The sequence below is a fragment of the Pteropus alecto genome, unplaced genomic scaffold (genome assembly GCF_000325575.1).
Source record: "Pteropus alecto unplaced genomic scaffold, ASM32557v1 scaffold461, whole genome shotgun sequence".
NCBI lineage: Eukaryota > Metazoa > Chordata > Mammalia > Chiroptera > Pteropodidae > Pteropus > Pteropus alecto.
Window position 1 is genome coordinate 1,547,558 of NW_006431079.1, and position 19,255 is coordinate 1,566,812.

Genomic DNA, 19,255 nt, shown 5'->3' on the forward strand with positions numbered 1-19,255 from the left:
TAAAAAGAGTGACACATCAGGACAGGTAATACAGTACCTTGATTATGGACTCTTCCCTTAGTTGAAGATTGGGGTTTTGACTGAGTAAAACATTTATCTCTGTACCCATGCACTGGTAGGTAAGATTAAAGACAGAAGGAGGAATGAAATGTATATAGCAGCAAACATCAGAGCAAACTGAGTCAGAGAAGAACAGGTTATTTAATTTTTTATAATTAAGTTAACATAGTTGAAAAGTGTAAATATAATAAAAGTAGAATATTTGATTAACAAATAAAAGCTGCACAGTCACACAAAAAAGATGAACTGAGTGCCTGTTAAATGAAACTTCAGCTCCTGTTTATAAATATAAGCGCAATGAAATGAACACCACAGCAGAGAGTGCCACTGAAAAATTATACCAAATGGAATAAGCTTTTGAAGTTGTCATCTGGTGACAATAATAAAATTAAGGAATTTAGGGAAGGGGTAAATGTTAGGAATACATTGGCCCTAGTATTTAAGGGAGGCTGATTGACTGGCAAATGCTATGTGTTGTATAACACATTTGTTCTTTGAGCAAGGTCATCACATCAGGAATGAAGCTCTAGCAACCATTTGGAATAACTAAGAGCATGTTTTTGCAATAGAGCATTAAGAATTGCCACACTATCTTCTTTTTTCTCTTTTCATTTGGAAATTATATTTATTTTCCATAAACACATAGTTATGAGCAGCAAAAATTCACGACCCTGTGACAATACCCAATGCTACTAAAAATACAGCTTGGGATGATTGAAGTAATGACTTCTCCTAAAATCCCTACTTGTACCAAAACGATGGGCAGTATTAAAGATAATACTTTTGTAATTTGAGTAATATCGTTTTTTATTTTTATTTTATTTTTTTTCCCCAACAGAAAGAAAGCACTTCATGACTATGGCAAATTTTACCTGGTAATAACAAAAGTGGTGAGCAGTAAGTTATAGTTATAGTATGTCCTGAGCAAAGGAACTGCTCAAGTCAATTAATGAAAATGTCTCTGTATTTATTCAGGATTGAACTTCAACAGCAGTATTATTAAGCTATACATTGCAACACTGCACAAAATATGCTATAATTGGATAAAAGAAAAAATCATTAAAAGTGATTTTTCATTTCTGCCTCACTCCTTTGGAAGCAGGAAACTAAGGGCATTGATGGCTTCAGTGGCCAAAGGAAGTCAGAAAGCTAAGTCTGCAGAGGTGCTGGCTGACTGTACGCATAGAATGCTACTGCAGGACAACAAAGACCTGTGACTGAATGGCAAAGGCACAAGGGCGGCTGTGTGCTGGCAACTGCTCTCCTTTCTGCCAAAGTTTTGAGTTTTTCTATTGGATATGGGACACCAAATGCTTACAATGAAACTTAAATGTTTGATTCCTGATTCTGAAATACTGTCCCCTAAACAAATCACACTTTCTTATGCTAGTCCCTCTGCCTGGAATGATTTATCTTATTTCTTTACCTGACAAACTCTTTGTCCCATAGGATCCAGAAACAATGTGAATCTCTCTGAAAACCATTCCTAATTGTCCCCAGAGTTGTAGAGAGCTCTACTTAAACTCTGATTATACTGCATTATGATTATTTGCATATTTTATTCTACTAGACTACGTGCTCCAAAGGGCAGGGACTTAACCATATTTATTCTTGTATCCATGCTGAGAACCTGCTATATAGGCACTAAAAACATTTGATTATTTTCTTTTTTAAAATGGATACACTTTAAACTATTGTGGTCTTCTACTATATTTTCAACTCATTTATTTTCCCTGAAAGGAAAAAAAGAGGGGTAATAAATAAAAAAAAATAATAAGTACTTCCTCCAAATAGAGGCTCATTAATGAAAAACTGCCAAGCGATTATCATGTAGCAGAAAATCAGCAACGAGAAAATGGCCTGTACTGATATGGGGCCAGCAGCAGGCTTTGAGAACTGTAATTCCATCTGGCAGTTGTGTTGACCAAAAAAATTACACTACTGTGTTGGTGGTGAGGTCTGCTTAGCTTCTTGAGTGATTCCTAGGTGGCAAATTGCCCTAGCCTCTAACGCTGGCCTGGAGTCATGTTTTTCCAAACTGTAGCATCCCCTTTAGTGGTTTCTAAGATCACTTTAGTAGGTCTAATAAGTATTTTTAAAAATGCGAAACAGAGTAGACTTGAATATACTATGTGCACTGTATGTGATATAAATGAGTATTGTTTCATGAAACTTTTGTTTTAGTATATATACATTTTGCATTGTGACTTAGTCCTACTCGAATTGTGATATAAAATGAATATGTATGTATTTCTTACTGCGAGACATGATCAAAGAAATTTGAGGTAGACTTAGAGCATATGCCCTCTATCTTCCAACCTGGCTTAAAGCATTTAAATGCAAATGTGGACTTTCCTCCCATTTCAGTGGAGTATTAGGCAAAAATAATGATAATAATCAACAACAATAATAGAACTAACATTTATTGAGCTCCTATTATGAGTCAGTTACTAAGTTAAGTGCTTTGCATATATTATTTCATTTATTCTTCATAAATAAAGCTAGATACTATTACCTCCATCTTACAGAAGTGGACACCGAGAATTAAGGTTTCTTAACCCATGGTTTGAATTTGAATGTTTGAACCAAACTCCTACTGTCTTGTCACTTAAGCAACCATGTGACCCTTGATCTGTCCGTGTTTCCTAAGCACCGGTGTTGTTTCCTCCACTTTGTTCAGACCAAACAAAGAAGAGAAGGAAAAGAGATGCTTGGGTTGGACGTGGGGGTAGAGTACTGTATTTATCAATGTGACCTTAGCCTAGCGCAGTGCATGAATACAGACTATAGTCAGTGAATGCTGCACTGAAATTGACTGAACGAATCCTAGCCCCACTTATGCTTTTATATGCTTACATGACCTTGTCATTTCATATCTCAGAGCCTCTTAAAATACCTATTCTGGAGGTAATTTCAAAGATAAAATAATACATGTAGAAGAACTTAAAAGGGCCGTGGAAATGTAAAGGATGAAAAATTAAAAAGCTGCCTTCATGTGGGTACTTCTCAAATACACCTAACTATTACATTTTTGTATTTAAGAGGCTGTACCAATTTTCTCATGGCGTTTTTCTACTCCACAAAATAATTTATCCAAGTTGTAAGTATATGCGTTTTTCCCCACGGGGCTCAAAATCTAGTTTAATTTTAAAGTGAGAAGTAATGTGATCCATTCATATCCACTTTTTCTTAACTGGTTCTTGTGTAAAGAAATTCATCAGCACGTATACTGAATGCAAAGTGATTACTCTGAGAAAAGGGTGAGGGAGAAGGTGGAGGTCCATCTAAACTCTGGCTCATCAGAGTGAGAAAGGTACACAGAAGAAATAACATACGAAGGAAACCAGGAACTAAGATTCTATGACAATGAAAGGTATGGGGAAAAGGAAAAAAAAAACAGTGAAAATACACAGAAGAGAATAAAAGAGAAGGTTAAGAGGAAGATTTAGAGACAGGAAGCTCTTCCCACACAGGGTAAATAAGGAACTTCTGGAGAAGTGGTGCCCAGCTCTCTGGAAGAATGAAGAGACTCTGTACTTTGTGGTAGATGCAAGAACGAGAACTACGTGTGAGGCATTTAAGTGTCTATGCCCAGCCTTGCCCTGAGTGTGTGTCTCTGCCTGTCATGTTCATGTCAATAAGGAATCGTGTGAGACTTCCCAAACTTGCTTGTCCCAGTCCATTCCTGCAACTCTGTGAGGAGGAATGACAATACCAGAAGAGATCAAGGAAGAGGGATCATAGAAGAAGTTGAAGGTGTCAGGAAACAGGAGCATCTCATCTTCCAATTTATCACTGAGACCCTGCAAGTTTTGGGAGGCTTTGGGAGTGAAGAATTAAAAGAATAAGATTTGTGTTTCTGGATCCCAGCTTAAGATACCAGAATGATGGCTGTCATAAGAGACACACTAGGTTCACAGTAGTTTTCAGAAGAAAATACTTGAGAAAGGTGTCCAATAATAATCATTACCTCATTACACAGAGAATGGATCAGAAACAAATTAAATAGGAATTTAACCCTTAAAGGTAAAGATAGCCTTCCAGGTACCTCTGAGAAGAACAAAGAAGGACTCATAATTAGAACATAATCACTGGTGTGATCCCTTCTATAAAAAAGCCATGAGTGTGAGGGCAATATATAAAAAAAAGGAGATAACGCAGTTGAAACATTGATGAATATCCATGAGCCTTAGGTACCAACACAGAAAGAGAAACAGTTTTGTAGCTAAAATTTATATTACAGGTCACCTGGTCAAATGGAGGAACAGATAATGTGTTCCTGGGAAAGTTTATAAAGGTAAAACACAAGAGCTGGGTGTGGGGTGAGAGGGCTTCAACCAACCACACAAATGCTGGAAACTACATTCTGCTAAAAGTTAAATGAAAAACTGTTGACATGTCTTGCTGACAATTTAAACTTTCAGATGGTAAATAAAGTAACAAGGGGAACAGGAACCTTGAACCAAATTCTACAAGATGACTTGGTAATAGAAATACCAGGAATCTTAGGAGAAAGTCACTATACTATCTTTTAGTTCAAACTGACCAAGAAAGAAATGATAAAAAGAATGGAGTTTGTATCTTAAACTTTAAAACAATGCTATTTTAAAAATTCAGAAAAAAGCTATATATGACTATTATAGGTCGAACTGCTATGTCCCCCCACCTCCAAATTTATATGTTGTAGTCTTTCCTCAGGATGTGACCTCATTTGGAAGTAGGGTCACTGCAGATGTAATCAGTTACGATGAGGTTATACTGGAGTGGGATGGGCCCTGAATCAATATGATTAGTGTCCTTATAAAAAGGAGAATTTTGGAGACAAACACACTGGAGGAACACCATGTGAAGATGAAGGCAGAGACCTAGGTGATGCTTCTACAAGGTAAGGAATGCCAAAGACTGCCAGCAAAGCATGGAAGCTAGGGGGAGGGCATGGAAGCTAGGGGGAGGGCATGGAAGCTAGGGGGAGGGCATGGAACGGATCACTCCTCACAGCCCTCAAAGGCACCAACCCTCACAACAACTTAACTTCAGACTTCTAGCTTTCAGAACTGTCAGACGATAGTTGTTTAAGCAACACAGTTTGTGGCACTTTGTTACTGTAGCCCTAGCAAAATAATACAATGACCTTAGGGTCTAATTGGGAAGATGACTGAAGAAGGTTGAAAACTTAGGAAATCCTGCACTAGCAGAAAGTTCTAATGAGGTAGAAAAGAAAGTATCCAAAGAACCGATATGACTGCCAGGAGATGTGCATAGTAATCTTGGTTTTCAAAAAGGAAAAATGTAAATTTTGTAAAATAAAGCCTTTATGTTGATTTTGAACCAAATTCTAAAATAGATTATTACGAAAAAGCACTAATTCCTATAATGAGTCATGCTAAACTAACCATAAAATCTTCTATGATACAGTTGACAGTTTGAAAGACTGGCGAATATCAGATTATAAAGATTGGCAGAGATTTAGAAATATGGGCCAAGGTGAGTTTTAGTAGGACTCTTAACCAGTACAGATGAACAGATCAATCTCTTCCTTCAGTGAGGCCTCTATACTATTTTGTTGAAGGCTTTTGTCCTTACTTCTGGTTTGTCCCTCATTTTTTTCAAACAATAGATCACATGAGGACATTGATCAAATCTATGGATGACAGGAGGCTTGGAAAAACAGTTAACACAGTAGTAGAAGGAATCAAGATCCAAAGGTCTAAAACAATAAATAGTCCATATTGAAAAAGATGAAATTTTGTAGGTATAGTACATAGTATATTTAGGTCCAAAAACTAACCTTTGAGACTAGTATATTAAGAATAGCATGTGTAAAGCAGATAGACTGCAAATATTAATCTGAATATGAGTCACCCTAGTGATGGGGCTGTCCTCATATCTAATGTAATCTTAGGAAGCATGAGTTCAATACTGTGGAGAATCTACAGGATGAAAAAAATGGCCAGTGCAATCATCTGAACTGGGGATATTTAGAGTTAACTGAAGTTCTCAGAGAGAAAAAGATGAGAATAGTTTTTAAATCTGAAGGGCTATAGTGTAAGAGATTAGACTTAGAATTTTCTAACTTTAGAGGGCAGAGGTAGGGTCAATAAGTAAAAGTTACATGGTGGTAGATTTTTAGAACAATAATGAGAAAGAATTTCTAACAAATAAGAGGTTGTTTACAAATGCAAGGGACTATTTTTGGGAAGAAACAAGTTTCCCATTATTGGTGATGTTTAAGCAGAATCAGGATCACATACTTGGTACATTTTCAAGGGGATTCAGCATTGAATAGGAGTGAGAGGAAGAGTCTAAGATTCTATGACTCCATTGTGAAGTAGAAGGACTTTACAATCAAGATACCTGGTCTGGAATTTCATCTGAAAAGTAAAAGAATCCAACATAAACCTCGAGAGACCAAAGTAGACCACCCTTCGGAGCTAAAAGAGAAAATATTCAGTCTTTCTTTTTATCGACATGCCAGCAGCTATAGCCCAGAGGAAAACCTGGAGTACCTTCTCTCTTATTCCCAGGAGTAAAAATAACAGGCATTGGAGGCACAGCCTTGAGTATGGGATCATTTCTTCCTAGCTGTTTATGCTTCTGTGATCAGTCGTACTACCCTGCAAACCTGAAGCATTATGGAGCAGCGGACCCCAACCTTTTTGGCACCAGGGACTGGTGCTCCTATGAGAATCTAATGCCTGCTGATCTGAGGTGGAGCTGAGGCAGTGATGCTAGTGCTGGGGAGTGGCTACAAACTCAGAGGAAGCTTCACTCGCTGGCCTGCCGCTCACCGCTAGCTGTGTGGCCCAGTTCTTAACAGGCCATGGACTGGTAGCAGTCTGTGGCCTGGGGGCTAGGGACCCCTGTCATGGAGTAATCTCAGGGCTGACTCACCATTTAGACATGCTCCCCTCACCTCCGAAAGCTTCCAAACTCATCAATATGTAAGATTTCAGAATTATACCTCTTTTCTCAAGAGGCTAAACTTATCTGTCACCATGCTAGTAACGAGTTTGGTCATTCATTTAGAAAAGGGTAATTAAAAACAATTTGAACCATAATTAGTTGATTTAAAGTATTACTACCTAGAAAAAAGTTTTCTGCTTTTAAGGTTGTATCAGTGCTCAATTATAAAATCAATCTTACTAACCTCCTCGAGCAAAGCTATTGGATGGGTTTACATCCAAATGTCCTGGCACTACCTGCTTAAGCACAGTGGACATTCTTGAAGTCCTCCTTTCAGTCCCTAAAGTCAGCCAAAAAGAAGAACAAAAACCATGTCGTTTGGGTTAACATTACTCAAATGACAAAAAGTTATCTTCACGTGTAGCATGTCTAATTGCTGCCAAACATTGTACTTTTTAAGTATCTAAAGCTGTAATAGAGATAACAAGGCACTGTTACTATTTTCTCAGAGATACACACATTTGCAAGATTATAGAGAGTTAGGTTTGGCAAGTGCAATCAGAGAATTTAATGATAAATGAAGCAAGGCATGCATGGTGTTACTTTACAAGAAAAGCCACTTTCTGCTTATGTTGAGCTAATTCAAATAGCTGATTAAGCCAAGGAGACCAACTTTTCAAGTCACATGCTCCTGTGTCTAACAGATTAGGGTTACCTCTACATGAACCCTTTGGGGTTCCATCACATGATAACTGAAACAAAATATTAGTACAAGTCTTAATGGCTTCATCCAAATCTAGTGAAAACAAACTGTACTGCAAATCATAAAAAGCTATAGAAATTTTGGCAATTTTAAGCTTATACATGATGATTTTAATAAATATACATTTAATAAACAGATTTTCAACTTATACATTCAACTTTGTAATAATATTTTAATCTATGTAAAAGATTCTAGGAAAAAAAACAAACCAGATGACTTTATTTATATTTCCCACCTCCTCTCCTATTACTCTTCTAAAAAGAAAATAATTGAACCTCTAAATTTGGTTACTATTTACACGAAATTAATAGTCATACCCTGGTTTTTAAGTAAAAGGAGCTGAAGTTATAGCTCCACAAGGCAAAACTTTAAGGGGTCATGTTGAATGAACAGTGCAAATAACTAAAGAGACTAACCCTAGGAATGAATATCACTTTTCATAGTTGTCAAGAAGTAAAGTATTATCAAATCTCACCTGGAGACAGAGCAAGTGCTGGCCTGACAGTAAGGGTGTTATTGCCACTGAGTTTCTGATGCACAGAAACTGCACTCAGTAAGGCTTGCAAGTACTTTTCTTGTTCTATGCTGCTAGAAGATTCTAAAGAGGAGGTAGGAGCTATAAAAGAAAAAAAATATTGAATAAAACAGTCTCTATGTTAATAAAACAAATATATATTTGCTTATTCTTTCTATATAGAGTCTTCAAGTAACCACACCCAAATATAGAAACCAGCCCCACTTAAAGCTCCAAACTATTAAATGGCTAATCCTCCTATGATATTGGTTTCACCACACCTACTTCTTGATTGCCTCATTATCCTCCCAGAAAGAGCCCAGGTCTGGAAAACTAACACAGGCTGTCCTTCCAAGCACAGGTGTAGAATCTATTTATCCAAGAAACTCAAAATGAAGATTCACAGAAGATGTTTCTCTTCAGTTATCTCCCCCAACCGTCCTGTCCATGCTACTATTTGCGAGCAGAGGATGGAGCAGGTTTCCTTAGCATCCCAGAGTGGGCAGAGGTTAGAACTTCCTGATACCAGTAGCTTTATTCTAATTCTTCCACAGAAGCTTAACCGGGGACATGAACTTGTAGGGCTTGTCTGCACGAAAAGTGGAGGAAGGTGGGGAGAGGATAGGAGCAGCAACTGCTAGATTCCCTGGTCTTTCTAAAAGAGGGGCAAAAAGTATGCACAGATGTAAACATCTGTGAGACCAACTCTGGGTTGGAAGGAGTCTGAGCTGGGTTTGTGTGTGGAGTAAAACAAAGCACTGAAGTTGGCTCAGGCACTTTAAAGAGGCATTGGAAGGGACTTACTAGGACAACAAATATTAACAAATTTTCTTACAACCTGAATAGGAAATAATTACCATTATATATTATTATATTTTATCAACTTTAAGATGCCATTATTATATTTTACAAACTGTCATTTATTATAAAATGCACCATTCTTTTATGTACTAAAAATAAAAAAAACTCTGCCATTTACACTGACACAACTCTTCCTGATCACTTCAGTTGTAAAATGCAACTCATTTTCAGAGATTTTAAAATGTGAGCAAATGCATAAGCTAAAAAATATGAAATATTATAAATTTATATTATTAAAATATCAGAAATCAGTGGGATAAAATAGCTTCAATTTTTTCCAAATAAAAGTTCAATAATATGCTCATCAATGCTCCTGAAATGATTTGTTCACTTTATGTAACTTACATATACTGTGTTCTATTATACCCACCATGTGGCTTGGGAAGATTCTTCAGAGCAGAAAGTTAAAAGCCAACTGCCTTCAATTATACCAATGTTGAAACCCCAAGCCAGGTAGAATAAAATAATAATAAAAATAATATAGTGTTGTATATGTGCTGCTCTCAGTCAACTGAATGATCAAAGATACATTGGCCAACTTTTAACTTTCGGGAGGGAAATGGATGAAAAAAAGGCATATCAAAAAGCACACAGTTAAAAAAAACTTACCTCGTTGAAAGAGGAAAGAATGTAGCCATCCCTAAACTGGATCTGATATCTTAGTGGCCCAGTGTTTAATTTAATTGAGCTAGAAGTTATGAGAAAGGTCGGCAAAATATAGCTCCTGACTAACTTCAGGACCTCAGATATGGTGCTCATAACCACCCTCAGAAAAAGGGACAGCAGCACTTTCTATTTCCGTTTTCTTAAGTTGGCCACCCTCTAGCTTCCTAAACATCTCTTTGCTTCAGAGCTCTTAAGGCAGCATGTTGCTCATTGGCTTGCTGACTTATTTCTGTGTGTGCATGTGACTTGTAGGAATGACATAGGATACATCACATATCACATGGGACAGGATCCCTACTTGCCTCTGAAGCTGTTAAATATATTTGAATGCTTTCCAGAAGAAAAGAGAAAGATTAGTATAAACTAGTTTCCATCTGTGGATACTCTGGTTTGCTGGAATGAAAACAGACTAGAATCAAAGACTTTATCATGTTAATTTCTATTAAAATCCAAATATAGACAGACATTTTAAATAAGATGTCAAATTCAAAGTGGAGCCCCACACTGTCACTACAGTTCTTGTTTAAGCTGCACATGTTGTACACAGCACAGTGAGAGAGTTTCTGTGTGAGAGGCTTGATGACAGGCAACAACCGGCATTCCCAGATTTTACTTTTATTTTTAGGAATACTCTAAAGTGAAAGGATCATAATTGTGCTATAGAGAGATGCTTACCTGCCTGAGGGGAGTTCTGAGATTTGAAAAGACCAACTACTCCCTTCCCATGGAATCCTCCAGATCGGAGAAGCAGGGTACTACTTCTTGAGTTCTTCCAACATACAACAGGCAGGCGATTGTGTCGATAGCAGCGGGCTACTCTTGGTAAACTACTGTCCTGTACAACTTGAGGTACAACTAAAAGGCCAGGATAGCTTCAGGGACGTGAAAAGGAGAAAGAATGATTTGTGGGGTGGAAGGGTGGGGAGGAGAAGGGAAAAGAAATGGAGAGAGCAGAAGAGAGAGAGAATAGAAGAATATAAATATTATAATACCATAGTAATTTTCTAAGACTAAGAAACATATTGATTGAGGGGTAAGGCATACATTTCAAACATGGCACTCAGTCTCAACTCAGTTCTTCATGGTTGAGAAGAAAAGGCCTAGATGGCACAAACAGCTAACTCATCCATTATTCTGTAGTTTTCTTTTCTTTTTAAATAAGCCCCTTTTAGTAATACTGCAGATTTTTGCAGAATAACCTAAGCTTAGAAAATAAAAATGTTATGTAGATTTATTAAAACGGCCTCTGTTAAACTGATGCTCTCTCTTGCCTTATACATTACTTTTCATCAACTTGAAATAAAGATTGTAAGATTAATGTATTAATGTCAACTTTATAAGAATGACAAGTCAAATTGTCAACTCATTAGATTGCTGAAATGACAAGAGAAAATAGAGGACGCTATTATTAGACTGTCCGATAGGGTGAAAGGATTAAAAATAAAACAAAATGTATTCTGGTATGAGAACGATATGTTCAAGTGTCAAAAGTTTAAATATTTTATTAACACATGTTAGTAATTTTTCAAAAAAGATTAGTTCATAAAGTTATAGGCTATGATGTTGGGAAAATAAATAACAGACAAGAGTACCTTGTTTTTCTAGATTAGTAAGTGTAAGAAGATAGGGCAGGTTTCAGAGTCATTTCTTTCCTTTATTTAGACATACTGCACTAAAGAGATTTCATATTAATAACTTCCCAACCTCTAATCCCATATTTTTTTTTTTGCTGTGGTAAAATATATCTAACATAACATTTAACATGTTAACCATTTTAAGTGACATTAAGTATATTCACAATATTGCGCAACCATCACAACTATCTATTTCTAGAACTTCTGGTCCCTTATCTTGATATAAGTCAGTGCTGAGAGGAGGGAGAGGAAATTTGGTTTATGGTCATATAAATCATAACCTTCAATGACTTTAGTGAATGCCAGATTAACTTTCCATAGTTAACCAGAGAGATATCTTGGAAGCATTCTGATAGCCTAGCACTTTGGTGCTCTAAGAAGTTACAGACTGTTTCCTAAAACCATAAACTGATGAAGAGACCTAGCTGCGGACATAATCATTCATGAAGACTGGAAAAGCAGTGTCATTATTAGGGTCCCCTGTTTCTAACGCACTTTAATATCTGCTTTTTCCCCCCTGTTATTTCTAGATATAATAATTTTGTGCATTAGATAAGGGGAGTATTGCTTAATGTCTTCAGGCGCTGTTTCAGTAAGTGGGAAAGAACCAGCATACCCCTTTGCACTTCCCCTGTCGTGGACTGTCCCCTCCTTCCATAGCACACGAGTACCACATGCCATGCTCTGCTACACACAGGATCTAAGAACTTCCTGCTCCCAGGCGTGGGCTCGAGTGACAACTAGATAGCCATAGTGCTGAAGCAAAATTTGTGAGCCTGAAAACCAGCAGAGCCTACCAGTCTAATTTAACAATGAAAGCTACATACATTTACCCTGTCATCCAGCCTATCCCACTACTCAGAGCAATGAGCTCTGTGCTCCACAGTAATCCTCAAGAGGTAGACTGGACTTCAGGAGCTAATGTAGAAACTTTAATCAAAGACTAACACATGTACAAATGCTTGAAACATAAATGAATTAACACAAGAAATTTATATCAATACCACCTAGGTCAAGAAGTAGACCATTATCAGCATCCAAGAAGATTCCCTTGTGTCTCCTCCCCATCACTATTTCTCCCTTCTCTTCAAAGGTCATCACTACTCTTGACTGCTAACACAGATTAGTTTCACCTGTTTTTGAATTTTAGAAAAAAAGAAACAAGAGAATTCGTTCTTTTGTGTCTGGCTTCTTTGCTCAACATTATGTTTCTGAGATCCATTCATGCTATTGCATAAAGCTGTAATTGTTCATTTTCATTGCTATATAGTATCCCACTATGTGATTACACTATTTATTTATTCTTTTATTGTTGATTTTGAGTAGTTTCTAGTTTTTGACTGTAAGAAAAATGTCTCCATGAACATTCTTGTAGATGTCTTTTGGGAGCGCATACACATTTCTATTGGAAATTCTCCTCTACCTAGGAGTAAACATGGCAGATAATAGGTAATGCATATGTTCGATAGATGTATATCTCTATGTATTTAGATGCTGCCAGCTTCCAAAGTTTTTTAATCAACTTACTGTCCCACCAGCAATAAACGATAGAGTTCTACTCGCTCAACATTCTTAGCATTTTGTACTGTTGGTCTCTTAAATTTTAGCCGTTTTTACAGGTAGAAAGTAGTCTCATTGGGACTTTAATTTGTATACATCTAAGAACTAATATATTGAGCATCTTTTCAGATATTTATTGTCCAGCCAGAATATCCTCTTTGTTAAGGTCCTGTTTAAGTGTCTTGCCATTTTTATTGACTTTTTAACTCTCTTAAAGATGTCTTCTGATATACGGAAGTTCTTAATTCGTCAATCTTTTACATTATGAATAGTGTTTTTCCTGTTCTAAGAAATCCTTTCCTACTTCAAGGTGATGAAGAAATTCTATCTTTTCGAAGCTTTATTGTTTTAATCTTTTACATGTAGATCTACAGGCCCATGGGAATTGATTTTTGTGTATGATATAAAGAGGGTCAAAATTTTTTTCTTGTATGGATATCCAGCATCATTTATGAAAAACCATCCTTTATCTACTGCTCTTAAGTGCTATCTTTATGTTAAATCAAGTGTTCACATATATTAGGCTCTTTCCATACTCTCTGTTTTGCTTCAATGGTCTGTTCATCCATCTATCCTTGTGACAACCTCATACTGTCTTAATTACTGTAGCTTTATAAAAAAATCCTGATACCCTGTAGTATTATTCTGTAAGACTACCCTGACTTCTCTTGGTCTTTTGCATTTTTATATAACTCTTGGAATCATCTTTTCAATTTCCATAAACATTTTTCTGGAATTTTGATTGAGACTGCACTGAATCTACAGATCAATTGCTGGAGAAATTATAGTTTTAAGAGTATTAAGTCTTCTAATCCAGGAACATGAAATATCTATTTATTTATTCTTTAATGATCTTCAATATTGTTTTGACTGTTTCATTTAGAGGTCTTACACATCTTTCATTAGATTTATCCCTAAGTATTTAATGTTTTTTAGTGCTACTCTAAATAGTATCAATAGTGCCAAAATAACATCACTTAAAATTTCATTTTTTAATTAGTTGTTATACTAATTTTTGTATAATGATCTTATACTAGTGACCTTACTGAATTTGCATATTAATTTTAAAAGTTTATCTGTAGATTTCTTCAGATTTTCTGTATATACAATCAGGTCATCTGTGAATAATGACAGTTTTATTTCTTTCTTTTCAATCTTCATACCTTTTATTATTTATTTTTCTACTCTTTTGCACATTCTAGGACCTTTAGTACAACAATATATAGAAGGAAATACTGGGTATCCTTGTCTTGTCCTGACCTTAGAGTAAAAGCTTTCAATATTTTACCATTAAATAATTTTTGCTGTAAAAATTTTTAGACACTAGCTTAAGGAGCTTCCCTTGCATTTCTAATTTATGAATTATTTTTCTAAAAATCAAAATGTATATTACATATTATAAAATTATTTTCTGTAAATAAGGAACTTATATTTTTCGTCTTAATTCTTTTAATGTGGCAACTTATGCAGATTGATTTTCAATTGTTGAGCCAGTTCTATAATAAACTCCACTTGGTCATAATGAACTGTCCTGTGAGAAATGTACTTTTTGTCACTATGAACCATCCTTCTTTATTGCTAGTGAAATTTTACTTTAAAATCTACTTTGATATTTATATGGTTATAATAGCCTTTTTTAGAGGTAGTTTTGCATGGTGTATTTGTTCTACCATTTCACTCTAGATCTCTTTGTATTTGTGTATATTAGATGTATCCCTTAAATGCAGCATAAATCTTTAAAAAATTCTGACAATCTTTTCAATTGAGCATTTAGTCAATTTATAAGTAATTACTGGTATATCTGAATTTAAATTTACTAGCTTCCTATTTGCTTCCTATTTGTTCCATCAGTCCTATGTTCCCACTTCTCTCCTTTCTTGCCTTTAGATTATTTTTTATTTTTCCATTTCTTTCCTTCTAATAGCTTGAGGGATATATATTATTTTATATCACCATAAGTGCTTTATAACAAGTGTTCTAATAAGTGGTCTATTAAAATTTTATTTTGTTTCTGAAGACTGAAATGATAAATGAGGTCTGATTTCTCACTGGCAAGCATGATTTTGATAGCAAGCTTCCCAAACAATGGGACATCACACTCTGACATGACCACTTATACTTATCTACAGAGAGAATTTAAGTTAGAAGGACAGAGTATCCAGGCAAATCACTGCATACTTGAAAGAATCACAACTTAGTACTTAATGCAAATTTTTTATTTGGCCCAATCTCAAACTATATTCTCAACTTGTTTTTCAAGTTTCACATTGGTAGTATTTGTAAACTTAAACTGTCATTTGAAATGAGATATTTATAGTTCTTCAAAAACAGTGGAGTTGAAAACTAATAGTAACATTAAGACAACTTTCTAAAATATGTACAGGGCTTACAATTTACAGAATTCTTTCACAGCATTATTCTATTTAATCAAACCAGGAATTTATAAATGCAAAGAAAGTGCTCGCTTCAGCAGCACATATACCAATATTGGAACAATATAAATGGAAAGGGTTTACCTGGAAACAAAAATGATTTAACTTGTGGATGGTGGAAATGTAGTTTTTAAAAATATAAAGCATGGCATAGGGCTTAACGGATACAAAAAACAGCAAGAGATAAGAATAGAAAAAAAATGTGTTCATTTACATTCTTTAAGTAATATCCTTTGAAAATATTCTAATTAGACAATGTAGGAAAACCTCTACACTTGGGTCTGCAAATTATAGCCTGTGGGCCAAAAACTGGCCCCGCCCATTCATTTGCTTACTGTCTAAGGCTGCTTTTGTGGTAGAGGTGAGTAGCTGCAACAAGAGACCGCAGGGTCTGCAAAAATGAAAATATGTACTATCCGGCCCTTTAAAGAAAACGTTTGCGGACCCCTGGCCAACTTTTATCTCTCTTATCTGCTTAGACAAATCCTATTCTTACTTCAAGTTATCTTCAGGCATGCTAGATAAAAGGCAAATGGAAAGAGAAAGACAAGGGAAATTCATAAAGGGGACAAAAACTATTATTACCTTCCAATCTAACATAAGCAACGTTTAGTGATGTGAATTGCACTTCTAAGAATGCCAATGAGATGCTGGCTCATGCTTCATAAAGTGTCCCTTAATCACATGTATCCCTGTAGACCTTACTCCTTTCTGCTGACATTTTTCTCTCTCTGTGCTATGGATGCGAATAGCCCATTGAAGACTCAAATAGAAGAAAGGAAAAGTGCCTTTCTGGAGTCTCCTGACACACTTACCTCCGGCAGAGTGAATACATCCTGTTGGAGGCCGTGATTCGAAAATACTCTGGTTTGGAGCGAGAAGAGCTGCTACTTATGGTTCCCAAACCTAAACGCTGATAGTCTCTGAAGCAAGCCTTTTCCACTAGCTGTTCCATCGTCGACTTCTCGGAGGCCTTCAGAGTGGTACTTGTGGGGAGTTCACTCTCGTCTGAAACTGTGAGGGCAGAAACTGGTTTTGAATAAATGACATAGCTCAAAATAGAAGATTAAAAACTTCTTTTTGAAGAACATCCTTAAACTAAGAGAGGTTTATATCAGGGCTAAGGGTACTATGTATGTCACAAATTCAGTCACATAACTTCTGTGAGGAACCATTATGTTCAAACATAAATTAGAAGACTAATGGAGAGTCAGAAAATAAAATATCACTTAACTGAAAATGTCAAGGAAATTAATTAATCATTTCTAAAAATGAAGTAATTTAAAATTTATTACCCATATTTTTTTTTGTTTCAGTCAGGCTTGTTTTTTAATGCCAAAGTATAGTGATTTCTGTTTAGGACTCTATAAAATAAACACTTGAACTTTGTCAGAGGCTAACCTGTCAGTGAAATTGGTCTTTAATATGATCACTACACAAACTCATCATCCAGTTAACTTTTAGAGCATAAACTTTTATTAGAAATTTCTAGACTAAGCAGAAGTTCACTAGGGGGAAAAGACCTTTCTTAGAGAAGTATGAAGTTATACTTTTTTTTGTGGAAATATTTTTGTCAGAGGATGTGGTATACGTGGGAAACTCCCTCACAATTTTGCAATCACAGGTTACAGAATCCTTTAAGATTTTAGATGTGGAAGAATTTACCCAATAATCAAGTATTTTAGGGAGGATTTAAAAAAAAATTCCTAATTGGTACTGCATGTTCTAACTCAAAAAAATTCCATTGTTAAAAACTGCCCCAATTTACTTTCGTATTTATTTTTAAAGAGAAGTCAAATTAAGCTTTCAAAGTTTTTGGAAGTTCTAACATCAAAGGCAACAATACGGTTCTCTTCTATTAAAAGACAAAACAAAACAAACAAAAAAACCCAAACTAACAGCTTTCCCCTAAAATATATGACTTTGTGTCTTATTTTGTGAACTTCGCAATGCAAATATTATTATCAGTTATCGGTTTTGTGTTGGTCTTTTATTTTCAAAGAAGCAAAAAGCATTATATAATTTGGTCTTTAGGTGGAAGAACAATCATAAAATAATAGTTTTCATTCCATGAAATCATAAAAACTTTGAATTAGAAGAGTTAATAGTGATGGGTAGCAATAATTTCTTAGGGCTTTCCACGTGACTGTGAGGTAGCCAGGGTTCCAACAAATGGTCATTTCAGTAATGTAATAGTGGGTCTTTACATTGCCCCCAGAGGCAAGCTTGTAGGTACACACACTAAAACGGAAACCTTTAGCCAGTGATCTATCTAAGGATGAGGTTTCTTTCTTTAAAATGTTATTGTTGTTGTCATTATAAGTAGTAGTTATACATAAGCACTGATGATTGATTCTAAGATCCTGAGAAGGAAAAAGGTACAATGGCATCCTGTCTTTCTACCGGATCAAATTCTCTCTAGTGTTAATTCCACAAGCATACTCAATTTTGGGTTAAGGAATAGAAAACAGTCGGTAGGACATTTTGCTACTAGTTTTCTGCCTCTGTTTTCCTGAGAGATATCTCAGCTTCTCAAATTCTGTTCTTTTAAATACTTATCAGGCATTTTTTTTTTTTTATCATCTAAGAATCTCTTCATTTTAGGTCCTCCATTTTGATTAAAAGCACCCACAATATTCTTACCAAAAAAACCTAAATCTTTAACTTCAAATAGTCAATGTCCTATCTCTTATTCTTTTTTCACAACAATAAGGTAGAGGGACTACTTTATAAGTAAATTTCCTATGCGATAGAGTTTCTTTCTTTCTTCCTTTAATGAGACCCACATAATAATGGCCAATCAGCTCTATGGATTTAGTAAAGAAGTATAATTTAACAAAATATTACTAAACAGTGGAATATTGGAAAAATATTTTTTCCCCCCAATTCTTAGAAGCTGGTAAATGCCTCAAATCTTATGAGATCGAGGTTTTGTGAGTCAGGTTTATGTGCAACTATGTCTTAGTCTCTTATTCTTACTCAAATAAGAAGAATAAAATTGATTCATGAAAGAAAAACAAGTTTCACATACCAGATATGTCATCTTCTTCATTCCATCCAGAACGATTCACTCTCTCTTCCACAATTGTCCCTGTCCTCTTCTTCAGTAAATACTGACGCCCGATTGTCATCTTCCCCGCCCTTTTGGCACCTTTCACAATCGTTTTTGAGAAGGTGCTATAAGTCATAACACAAAAGAGAATGTCAATTTAATAAGAAGACACCACTTATATTTTTTGATATCACCATAGCTCAACCTGTTTCTTCTCCATTTCCACAGCTACTGGTAATGTTCAGACCTTCACTAAGCATCTCCTTTAGATCACTTTTAATATGGCAGCAGACTAATTTCCAATAAAACACTATTGTCATCAGAACACTGTTTTAGGCAAAAGGTACAAGAACCTAAAGTAGGACACAAACTACTCATCACCCCAAATCTAAACTCCTCAGCTTGGCTTTTTGGTCGAGCTTGCCTCTAACCCACTCTAGTTATCCATTCCACTGCCTCCACCAGTTCCCACAAACTATGCTTGTGGAAGTCCTGCAAGGAAAGCCAATCTGCCTTTTCCTCTACTGATTCAAATTTTATTTCTACTAACTCATGTCTTTTCTTTGAGATCATAATGACAATTATAATTGGCAACACTTTATTTCTTAAATGTTTTAAGTGCTATGTGTGATGTCTCACCTTCTCACACTGTAAATCTGAGATACAGAAAATAATAATTCCCTCTTTTGAGAGGAGAAAAATAAGAAATCAGAAATTTGAGCATCCTTTTGAGAATCAGCTTTAATTAAAGGGAAACTAGGATGTAGGTCACATGGACTTAAAAATATTTTATTTAAATAGTTTATCTTT

General features: G+C 35.6%; 1 protein-coding gene across 4 annotated transcripts in view; it reads right to left on the minus strand.

Moving 5' to 3' along the window:
• Nucleotides 1–19,255, minus strand: part of SBF2 (SET binding factor 2) — a 367,203-nt gene that overhangs the window by 35,675 nt on the left and 312,273 nt on the right. Inside the window, exons 25-29 of one of the 4 annotated variants that reach the window (XM_015596644.2) lie at nt 18,425–18,570; nt 16,209–16,407; nt 10,443–10,639; nt 8,202–8,342; nt 7,208–7,303 (exon numbers count right to left, since the gene is read on the minus strand). In XM_015596644.2, coding sequence (XP_015452130.1) covers nt 7,208–7,303; nt 8,202–8,342; nt 10,443–10,639; nt 16,209–16,407; nt 18,425–18,570 — 779 coding nt within the window. Of the gene's footprint in view, nt 1–7,207; nt 7,304–8,201; nt 8,343–10,442; nt 10,640–16,208; nt 16,423–18,424; nt 18,571–19,255 lie in introns of all 4 variants that reach the window. The other 3 variants (XM_025038516.1, XM_015596647.2, XM_025038517.1) reach the window with 3 other exon arrangements.